This window comes from Sapajus apella, unplaced genomic scaffold (assembly GCF_009761245.1).
Source record: "Sapajus apella isolate SASKATOON/1434 unplaced genomic scaffold, GSC_monkey_1.0 scaffold7, whole genome shotgun sequence".
Taxonomy (NCBI): Eukaryota; Metazoa; Chordata; class Mammalia; order Primates; family Cebidae; genus Sapajus; species Sapajus apella.
Window position 1 is genome coordinate 35,692,579 of NW_022436947.1, and position 11,641 is coordinate 35,704,219.

The 11,641-nt window shown below is 41.4% G+C and overlaps 1 protein-coding gene across 12 annotated transcripts in view; it reads left to right on the forward strand.

The window, feature by feature from the left end:
* SRPK2 (SRSF protein kinase 2) overlaps positions 1–11,422 on the forward strand; it is a 270,433-nt gene extending 259,011 nt beyond the window's left edge. For 5 of the 12 annotated variants that reach the window (XM_032275725.1, XM_032275733.1, XM_032275736.1 and 2 more), the window contains one exon: positions 9,759–10,849. In XM_032275725.1, the coding sequence (XP_032131616.1) occupies positions 9,759–9,943 (185 nt within the window). In that variant the 3' untranslated portion in view covers positions 9,944–10,849. Of the gene's footprint in view, positions 1–9,758 lie in introns of all 12 variants that reach the window. The other 7 variants (XM_032275724.1, XM_032275727.1, XM_032275730.1 and 4 more) reach the window with 2 other exon arrangements.
* Positions 11,423–11,641: the final 219 nt, after the last annotated feature.

Genomic DNA, 11,641 nt, shown 5'->3' on the forward strand with positions numbered 1-11,641 from the left:
TCTGTTGCCTAGGCTGGAGTGCAGTGGTGCGATCTCAGCTCACTGCAACCTCCACTTCCCAGGTTCAAGTTTTTCTCCTGCCTCAGCCTCCCAAGTAGCTGGAATTACAGGCGTGTGCCACCATGCCTGGCTAATTTTTTGTGTGTTTTTAGTAGAGATGAGGTTTCACCATGTTGGCCAGGCTGGTCTGAAACTCCTGACCTCAAGTGATCTACCCACCTTAAGCCTTCCAAAGTGCTGAAATTACAGGTGTGAGCCACTACAACCAGCCTGCTATATTTTTTTGTGATGAATATAGTTGGTCCTTTTACTTCATACTTTTCCAGGTTAGATTTTTTGTTTTTGGATGCAACATCCCTTAATAAAGAACTTTTAAAATTGATGTGAGTAGGACATGGGCTTTTAGAAATTTCTTTGAAGTTCCAGATACTCTGTCTCCCTTAGATGGATTTTGGTCTTGTTTCCCAGGCTGGAGTGCCGTGGTGCGATCTTGGCTCACTGTAACCTCTGCCCCTGCCCCCCAGGTTCAAGCAGTTCTCCTGCCTCAGCTTCTTGAGAAGCTGGGATTACAGGTGCCTGCCACCACGCCTGGCTAAGTTTTTATATTTTTATTAGGGACAGGGTTTTACCATGTTAGCCAGGGTGGTCTCAAAGTCCTGACCTCAGGTGATCCACCCACCTTGGCCTCCCAAAGTGCTGAGATTAAAAAGGTGTCAGCCACCACGCCTGGCCTCAAATTGATTTTTTATTTTCCTATGAGATAAGGAATTTTTATGGAGTAGTAATCTTTATTACTTAGTTTGGTGAGGTTTGGCTAACCAGTCCTTATATTTTCCTTTAAATTATGTTTCCTTGTTAAATATACAAGACTTGAGAACTGACTGTGCTAAAGATGGTGGTTTCCTGCTGTACTTACTCTGGGCAAATTGACTACCCTTCTTAGATTTTATAGGGTCACCTGGTGAAGGCAATTTGTGAAATATATAATTCGATGTAATTATTTACCTCATTACCTCTCAGACTTATCACAGGTAAAAAATTATCAGGAAAAACCATTTATCAGACAATCTGTAATTATTTTTGGTTCTGATAATCTGGTCTTTGAATCTAGGCCGTGTTTGCCAGGTACAGAGTTGCCTTCTTACATGGAGACTCACAAGCACAGGCCCAGCTGGAGTCAAGGGCAGGAAAATGGTTTTGCTGTGAAACTGTGTTGAGTAATGGAGCTGGGCTCCCACCTGCTGTGAGAATGGCACATCTGGTCGTCTCTGAACTTCAGCTTCCTCATCTGTCAACAGGGGTTCTTTCAGGTTGGCCTTTATCCTTACAAGAAGGTATAAGAGGATGCCTGTACAGCACTGGGCACAACCATAGCTGTTATTATTGCTAAAGAAAAGCTTTGAACAGGAAAACACCGGAAGCTTATGAATGTCTATACAGCAATATTACTGAGAGAACAGATTGAGTTTCCCTGGAAACTTACAGAAAATACTATTTGAAAATAATTGGGCTGGGTGCGGTGGCTCATGCCTGTAATCTAGCACTTTTGGGGGCTGAGCAGGTGGATCGCTTGAGGTCATGAGTTCGAGACCAGCCCAGCCAACATGGTGAAACCGCTTCTCTACTAAAATACGAAAATTAGCTGGATATGGTGATGGATGCCTGTAATCTCAGGTACTCGGGAGGCTGAGGCAGGAGAATTGCTTGAACCTGGGAGGCAGAGGTTGCAATGAGCCGGGATCATGCCACTACACTCCAACCTGAGTGACAGAGTGAGACTCTGTCTCCAAAAAAAAAAAAAGGAAGAAAAGAATTGAAACAAAAGTTGGGAATTGTTTTGGTCTGGGATTCAGTATGGCTTGGGGAATTATTTTATTTTATTTTATTTTTTTAATTGAAGTCATACCCCTCTTCCCACAGTTCAGAATGTTTCCAGAGCTGGTGGGGGAGATGGCTTGGCCCCTGGTGGGCCGTGGCTAGTAGGTGACTTGCCGTGAGCCCCCAGCTGTGGGTCAGATGGGAGTTGGGCCTGGTTTGTCACGGAAATAGAGAACATGATTTACTTGCAATGCTCTAGAGGTGAAGGAGAGACCTGAGAGACAGGGGCCACAGCACCTGCTTGGGCACCGTGGTTGGCTGAGCCTCATTTTCCACTGCGGCCAACTACGGTCAGGACCAACAGTAAAGTCACTCAGGAACTAGTCCTTTAATTGGAACCTTTCCTGAGTAACAAGGAGCCACTTTGAGTGACCTGGCTCTACATTTATCTTTTTTTTTTGGAGATGGAGTCTTGCTCTGTCTGTCACCAGGCTGGAGTGCAGTGGCGCAATCTCGGCTCACTGTATCCTCTGTCTCCTGCGTTCAAGCAATTCTTCTGCCTCAGCCTCCTGAGTAGCTGGGTCTACAGGTGGCCACCACCATGCCCAGCTAATTTTTGTATTTTTAGTAGAGACATGTTTTCACCATGTTGGACAGGCTGGTCTCGAACTCCTGACCTCAGGTGATCTGCTTGCCTTGGCCTTACAATGTGTTGGGATTGCAAGCGTGAGTCACCATTCCTGGCCGTGTCTTTGTCTTTAACTGTCTCTTGGGGGGGATCGAGGACTCCTACTGTGCACAGCGGCAAGGAGGGAAAGAGGAACAAAAAGAGAGGCCTTGAACAGTGAGAAAGTGAAGTCACTGAGTTGTTGGAAGGGTCCTGTAAGCGCCTGCAGGCGTGGAGCTGGTGTAGGTACCTGCTTTTGGGCTGTCACTCCTGTGGTGGTTCGTTTCAGTGAGAGCGGCCTGCATGTGCCCTTTATGGCTGAAAGGCAGCTTCCACTTGGGCCTTTCTGTCAGTACGTTTGCTCCCTGAGACAGCTTATGGATGTGCATCTCCTGGTTACCGCCTTCATCACCACATATAATGAAAACTTGTGTGATTGAGTTGTTTTTTGAGCAGCGTATTTGAAGGTAACCTGCAGAGTTAAAATGCCTTTGGCGTCCTTCTTAATGACAGACCAAAAACATTTTGACATTAACTTCATTAATGTACGCATTTGTGTGGGCAGGTATTTCCATTTCTCTTGAAGACACGTGTGGAAAGTTTAAGTACAAATTTTCAAATTTTGTAGTAACTGCAACTCTTCTTTCCTTTTTTTGGATGTAAGAGGGCATTTGTGACTAGGCGAGAAGTCCCCTGATAGATCAGGGAATTGGGACTTTAGTTCTTTCCTGATTATTGTTTATTTCTAATGGCGGTAGAGATCAGAGGGACTTAGAATTTTTGTGGATGCCACAGGATAACATTATGAGGAATGAGGGCCTGTCATGGAAGTAGATTTCACCATGTTTCTCACGATGAGGGGCGTAGCTTTGCTGCATGAAAGATGTGTTTTGGCACGTTCCCTTTAGTAATATGTGAATGAATGTACATTTTGGAAATAATGGAATCTTAAAGTATATCCATTTAAATTGTTTTCCTATAATACCTAAAGTACTGTGCTAGAACCGTTAGAAAGCAAAATTTATTTATTTTTGTTTTTATTTTCTTTTTGAGACAGAGTCTCACTGTGTCACTCAGGCTGGAGTGCAATGGTGCGATCTTAGCTCATTGCAACCTTAGCCCCCCAGGTTCAAGCGATTCTCCTGCCTCAGCCTCCCAAGTGGCTGGAATTACAGGTGCGTGCCACCATACCTGGCTAATTTTTGTATTTTTAGTAGAGGCAGGGTTTCACCATGTTAGTCAGGCTGGTCTCCAACTCCTGACCTCGTGATCCGCCCACCTCGGCCTCCCAAAGTGCTGGGATTACAGGCGACAGCCATTGCGCCCAGCCAAAAAGCAAAATTTAAAACAGCTGTTGATATGCCTAAGTCACCTTTGAAAGCAGTACTAATGGAGAGTTGACTTCCCAGGAAGTTTCCCGGCTCTTTTTCCTCTGGGATCAGAAGTAGATTTTCATCCCTGCCATAGGGCCAGAGAGAGTGGGGTCTGTGTGTGAATGGTGAGCATCAGATGCCCCTCATCTGTCTCCTCCTCTTGTTTATAATTTAAGAAGTCATGATCATTAGTAGTTTGAATCATTCCTTAGCCAGAAAGTTCAAAGATGAGCTGGAGTTTTGGGCAGGGAATGTAATTACAGCTCTTACCCTATAAAGGTTAACTTGCTGGACCCAGCATTAAGAAACTAGTGTGTTGAGAGACGGGCCAATAGAAACCCTTCCTCCATGGGGATTTCCCCTGTCCTGTCTTCAAGAAGTGGGTGGTCCCCAGAAGCATTCCAGCCCTCAGATCATGGTAGGAAAAACAGTGCAGCCTGGAGCAGATCTCACTGGGCTGCTCACCAGGAATTTTTCTGACTATTCAGCAGGCATATTTTAGTAAAAGTTGCTCTGCTGATAATGGGATTATCAAAGGAGACTGTTTACTTAAGAAAAAAAACTGGTCTGTAGATGAGAGCATCAAGTGTGTTGGGATAAAAGTGAGTAATTATGTGCATGTGTGTGTGTCAGACTACAGACCTTAAATGCAGTTGAAAGTTTCAAAAGCAAGAAGCTTCTGTGCAGCAGCATAAACTCCACGTTTCCCCGAGTCAGGGGTAACATCGAGAGACGTGTGAGAACTGAGGGCAAAAACCCAGGAGCTGAGTTTTTTTTCTTTTCTTTTCTTTTCTTTTTTTAAAGACAGGGTTTCACCATGTTGGTGAGGCTGGTCTTGAACTCCCAACCTCAGGTGATCTGCCCACCTGGCCTCCAAAGTGGTTGGATTACGGGTGTCAGCCACCACGCCCGCTGGAGCTGAGGTTTTAAAAAGAGATACTGTATTCTGTATTTTTAATATTTAGTGTCCAAGCTGAACTTGTCAGAATGTGTTTTAAAATTACCTCCTGAATACCTAAAAAGTGACAGATTCTTTTGATGCTGTAAAGAGCAAAGAAAGCTCTTTGGTGAGCACTTGACAACTACATAGGCTGGGGTTGTCACTGATAAACAACACTCCTCTTGTTTATCCCTCATCAGATGATGGGCGTTTACTTTTCCTCCACTTTTTGGCTATTAGTGATGGCCGACTATGATCATTAATGTAGACGTTTGTGTGGGCAGATATTTCTGTTTCTCTTTAATACACGTGTGAAAATTTAAGTACAAATTTTTAAAATTTGATGAAGTCCAGTTTATATACACTTTACAATTTGTGCTGTTGATGTCACATCTAAGAAATCCTTGCTTACTTCAATGGCATGAAGGTGAAGTTTTCTAGGAATTGCTTAGTTTTAGCTCTTAGGTGTACGATCTCTTTTGAGTTAATTTTTATATGTGATGTGAGGCAGAGTTTATACACATTTTAAACTCAAATATTTACTTATGTGTGGTTGTCTAATTGTATCAGAATTCATCCAGATCTCTTAATTGTCTCTTGCTCTGTACTGGTATTTCTTGGTGGGTTTACTTTCTTCTAGTAGTACACAAAGTTGATGCTCATCTGTTTATATCATGGTTTGCTTTGTAATTACCAGTATTCATGTAAATATGGTTCAGGATTTGCCTTGAGAGTCCTCACACATGTGTGTAAAACCGCATGGGCTTCTTTGTTTAATTCTGGAATGTGACAATTTCATGGATAAAATAATATATTTTCTGTCACAAACCACTTTAAGATTCAAGAGAAGTATAATGGAACTTCCCTGTTTCCTTAGAAGGACTCTGCAAGTCCAGGACTGGCCAGTACATTTGCTGTCACTCAGAGCCTGCTTCCTGTCAGTTTTCCTTGGGTCTGTCAAACTGTTTCTCAGAGCAGATTAAGAAGCCTGACGGGCTCCTGGGGAACAGCACAATTGGCCAAATTCCTCACTTGGCTGCTGGGCTCACTTTTGCTCACTTTTGTGTGGGAGTTAATACTGGGATAGCTGATAGTCTCAGGAAGGGTGAAGTGATACTCCACATTCTTTAAGGAGGACAGGCTAGAAATGGGGCTTTAAAAAATTAAAATTGTCACAGTTGTCTAGTTATCTGTAAAATTTATTTCACTGAAACACATCTTCATATATTTTCTTTATTCCTTTATTTGTTTTCTTTGATGACAGAATCTCACACTGTTGCCTAGGCTGGAGTGCAGTAATGAGATCTCAGCTCACTGCAATTCATATATTTACCTAAGAGAAAATAATTATCAAGGTAACTTTTTTTGTTTTTGAGACAGAGTCTTGTTATGTTGCCTAGGCTGGAATGCAGTGGCTCCATCTCTGCTCACTGCAACCTCCACCTCCTGGGTTCAAACAATTCTTGTGCCTCAGGCTCTTGAGTAGCTGGGATTACAGGTGCGCACCACCACACCTGGCTAATTTCTGTATTTATTAAAGATTGGGTTTCACCACATTGGCCAGGCTGGTCTCGAACTTCTGACCTCAAGTGATCCGCTTGCCTTGGCCTCCCAAAGTGCTACCATTATAGGCATGAGCCACCACATCTGGCTGGTAACATTTCTTTAACTTGTTAGGGTGCTACTTTTATAATAAGAGCAAATGGTGGAAGTGTGTTTTTGAAATATGCTTTCCTCTCATTTATCATTCTAAGTGATGGAGGTAGCTCTATTTCTTGGGTATCATCTGCAGGGCTGGAGCTGGCTCGTGGACTCAAGACCCTCGCTCATCCAGTGAGCCCACTCCTCTTGTGTCTGCCAGCAGTAGATACAGAGTGAGGGGCTTGAGCTGTGTGTTCAAGTAATCTTACCAACTCTTGCCAGGGTAAGGTTACTTCTGATACTGAGTTTCAGGGTTTGTACATATAATCATTATAGCCTTTAGATGAATTGATTTTCTTTGCATTATGGAGTTTTTCCACATATTTAACACACTCTACATACTTGGTTTTTTTAGAGGTAGTTCAGTGTTTTGTTAAATTGCTATGTGTTGAGGACCGCAGATGTTTAGGACTCTCTTGTTGCTGTTTATAGACTGCTTCTTTGCACATACAGTCTTTACTTGGTCCAAAGTGGTTAGATATTTTATGCTGCTCTTTGCAAATGTTTCTACCAGTTTATAGCATGCCTAGTTATGGATGAATAGTTTCTCGTGAACTTCCAGTATTGTTTTCCTCACTGTTACCATACAGCTGTGAAGCAGCTATAGTGGTAAAGCTTACCTTTTCATGGAAGACTGTACTTAATTTGATGCCTTGTTGATGGATCTTAGTTTAAAACCTGGCCCCCTCAGAAATAAGTTCCTTTACTATTTTCTGCAGACAGTGCTTCTCTCTAGTTGCATTTGTTTGCAAACTGGAGAGTGTTTATTCTGAGATAGAATAGCTGAATGTCGTAAAAGTTCTCTCCCCTTTGCAGAGAACTTGCTTTAGTCATGTGTGAGCTTTCTTAGTTTGCTTTAACTGTTGCTGTGGTGAGATCAGTCTAAATCAATATAGTCATATTACCAGCTTCAATTTCTACAAAATGTAGAAATTGAAACAACTAACAAAAGCTGGTGTTTTGATTCACTTGATTTTCATCGTAATGAGCATTTTAATAATAAATCTTATGATGATCTGTAGGACATAGTTTGTTCTTTTACTACCCAATGTTGTACTATGGTTTTCTCCCATATTGTTAAGTAATATTAAGTATTATTAATCAAGTGAATGTACCTTGTGTTTTGTTTAACCACTGTTTTTCTATTATTGGCTCTTTGTAATTTTGCAAGTATATATAATTTTGTGCTGACATATATTAGGCATGAATTTGAGGTGGTGCAGCCAGGGTTTATCTTCTTAGGCTGAATTCCTAGAGCCAGAATTTCAGACTTGGAGGGATAAACCTGCAGTCACTGCTCAGACTTTGTTTTTATGGAAGCTGTGTTTCCTTCAACAGGAGATTCCTTCCCACCTCTAAGATTGCAGGTTCATTTCTTCATCGATGCAGATCTGATCTCTAGTTTGACTGCGATACTTAACTGTGTCTCCAGTCCTCATATTGGAGCTGGAAGCTTATTTTACATCCCAAATCCTTTAGCAAGAAGCCCTCTTAAAAGATTCTTCATACAGAATCCTGTGCACAGCATGATTGCAACTCTGTAGACATACTAATGTGTAAGAACATGCTTCATGGCCAGGCGTGGTGGCTCACGCCTGTAATCCCAGCACTTTGGGAGGCTGAGGTGGGTGGATCATGAAGTCAGGAGTTCAAGACCAGCTTGGTCAACATGATGAAACACCCCATCTCTACTAAAAATACAAAAATTAGCTGGCCTGTAATCCCAGCTACTAGGGAGGCTTAGGCAAGATAATTGCTTTAACTGGGACCCGGGAGGCCAAGGTTGCAGTGAGCCCAGATCGCACCACCTTACTCCAGCCTGGGCTACAGAGCGAGACTCCGTCTCCAAAAAAAAAAAAAGGAACATGCTTCACAATAGACATAACAGAAGATCTGTGCGGGGTAGGTTGTAGGCCACTTCCCCTTTTGTTCTTAGAATTTTCTGTAATGTTATTTTCTTTTTATTACGATTTTTTAAAGGGAAGGGCATTTCTAAATTGACTTGAATAAATGAAACAGAACAAGCTCCTGAGAACACCTTTGTGAGCAGAGCACTGATTATCTACTGATGCAGCTCATGAAAAAAAAAAAAATTTACCTTGCTATATAGCAGGTGAAAGGGAGAGAAAAGTCAGCCTTTGCATGAAGTGTGCCACTCAGGTGCTTGAATGCCTCTCCCTCCACACCGAGACCTGGGTGTTCTAGGGTGCAGGCAGAGGGGAGTGTTTCCTCTGCAGAAGATGCTCGGGGTGCACTGGAGGGCACCTAAGGAGGCCTGTTGGCAGGGGCATGGTGTCCTGTAATAACTCCAAACAGGCAGAGAAAATGAGTTATTCACAGTGAAATTTTCCGGAACTTTTGAGTTTGCTGCCTTTTTGAAAAGGGTTGTGGGGGACAGGGTTTCCCTCTCTCTCATAGGCTGAACTACAATGGCATGACCTTGACTCACTATAGCCTTGACCTCCTAGACTCAGGCAGTGTTCCTGCCTCAGTTTGCTGAGTAGCTGGGATATGCCACCATGCCAAGCTACCTTTTTTTTTTTTTAAGTAGAAACAGGGTCTGTGTTACCCAGGCTGGTCTGAAACTCATTGACTCGAGGGATCCTCCTACCTCAGCCTCCCAAAGGGCTAGGATTACAGGCATGAGCCACGAGCCACTGCCCCCAACCCTTTTTTACAGTTTGACTTAAAAATACCTTTTTTTCTCTTATAAATGACTATTACAGCTCATAGGCCATTTACTAGCTTGTTAGTCATTCTTTTATGTCAACCAAAGCTGCATGTAACCCACACTTCTGATACTGCAGCAATATAACTTCAAGGTTTACAAATTAATGTCCTAGGATCTTAGATCTTAGAGCAAATGCAGAGACATGAATGATGTTCAATTTCGGTTTGCGTCAAGTTTGCAAATTTTATGAAAGATCTCAGGTTGAAATGAGATGGGCTTGCTTCAGCCTTTGGAAAAGAAAATACTCTGGGCATACTCAGCCCACTCCAGTTACTTAAAGAAACTTAGAACTGATATGAATGAACATTAACCTCTATTTACATTCACCAGGCTTCCTTGAAATGTACCTTGGTCATATGTACATGTTGTGATTATTGCTTATCGGGGAAAAGCTGGCGTTCTTTGTTGTTGCTGTGTAAGAGTTGAGCAGATGGTCGTCCGCTTTGTGGAAAAGAACCTGACTGGACCAACAATGGGAAATGCAAATTTGGAGCTTTCTTAACATTGTTCTGATTTTTTCCCCTGTAGGAGAACTCCGACACATCACCAAGCTGAAGCCCTGGAGCCTCTTTGATGTACTTGTGGAAAAGTATGGCTGGCCCCATGAAGATGCTGCACAGTTTACAGATTTCCTGATCCCGATGTTAGAAATGGTTCCAGAAAAACGAGCCTCAGCTGGTGAATGCCTTCGGCATCCTTGGTTGAATTCTTAGCAAATTCTACCAATACTGCATTCTGAGCTAGCAAATGTTCCCAGTACATTGGACCTAAACGGTGACTCTCATTCTTTAACAGGATTACAAGTGAGCTGGCTTCATCCTCAGACCTTTATTTTGCTTTGAGGTACTGTTGTTTGACATTTTGCTTTTTGTGCACTGTGATCCTGGGGAAGGGTAGTCTTTTGTCTTCAGCTAAGTAGTTTACTGACCATTTTCTTCTGGAAACAATAACATGTCTCTAAGCATTGTTTCTTGTGTTGTGTGACATTGAAATGTCATTTTTTTGAATGAAAAATACTTTCCCCTTTGTGTTTTGGCAGGTTTTGTAACTATTTATGAAGAAATATTTTAGCTGAGTACTATATAATTTACAATCTTAAGAAATTATCAAGTTGGAACCAAGAAATAGCAAGGAAATATACAATTTTATCTTCTCGCAAAGGGACATCATTCCTGTATTATAGTGTATGTAAATGCACCCTGTAAATGTTAATTTCCATTAAATATGGGAGGGGGACTCAAATTTCAGAAAAGCTACCAAGTCTTGAGTGCTTTGTAGCCTGTGTTGCATGTAGCAGACTTTAACTGCTCCGAGGAGTTGTGCAGACTTTTCATTCCATAACAGTCCTTTCACATTGGATTTTTTAAAAAGTGGCTCTGGGTTGTAAGGTGTCATTCTCTGTATGGCACTTGAAAAGAAAAGATAAGCTTCTGATTTTAAAATATGCATTATAATTTAGCAGTCCCATTTGTATTTTTGCATATTTTTAAAAGTACTTTTAAAGAAAAAGAGCGATTTCCCTTTAAAAATGTGATGGCTCAGTACCGTGTCATGTTGTCTCCTCATGTTGGCACTGTAAGTTAAGCTCTATGTAGATTAAATTGGAAAAGAGAAACGTGTTCATTTTGTGGAATGAAAAAATACATATATTTTTGGAAAAGCATGATCATGCTTGTCTAGACCACAAGGTATGATATATACAATTTGCAGTGCAGTGGGTATTTAAGAATACTCCTTAAAGCTAAAAGGTAACAGTGATCACATTCATTCCATAGGTAGCTTTATGTGTGGCTACAACAAATTTTACTAGCTTTTTCATTGTCTTTTCCAGGAAATGAAGTTGAGAAAATGATTTTCCCTTTGCAGGTTGCACACAGTTTTGTTTATGCATTTTCTCCTTAAAATTAATTGTAGAATCCAGGACACAAACCATAGTAGGCAATACAATTTTAGAATGTAATATATAGAGGTATATTTAGCCTCTTTTAGAAGTCAGTGGATTGAATGTCTTTTTATTTTAAATTTTACATCATTAAGGTGCCTCGTTTTTGACTTTGTCCAATTAACATTTATTCATATGCCTTTGCAATAACTAGATTGTGAAAAGCTAACAAGTGTTGTAACAATAATCCATTGTTTGAGGTGCTTGCAGTTGTCTTAAAAATTAAAGTGTTTTGGGTTTTTTTTCCAGACATTGCCTTGGTCATTGCCCTGTAAGTGATAGAATCAATGAACATTTGCCATCAGTTTAGTGTCACCAAAATTAAATACCAGCATTCCTGTTGCAGCAAATGTAGAACATGCATTAAGGCTTATTATAAGGAAATTATTTATTGTCTTTTAAGGGCAGAAGGGATTTAGGAGAAAAGCTACAGTATAGATTGATTATCTAGAATTTCAATGATCCCTTT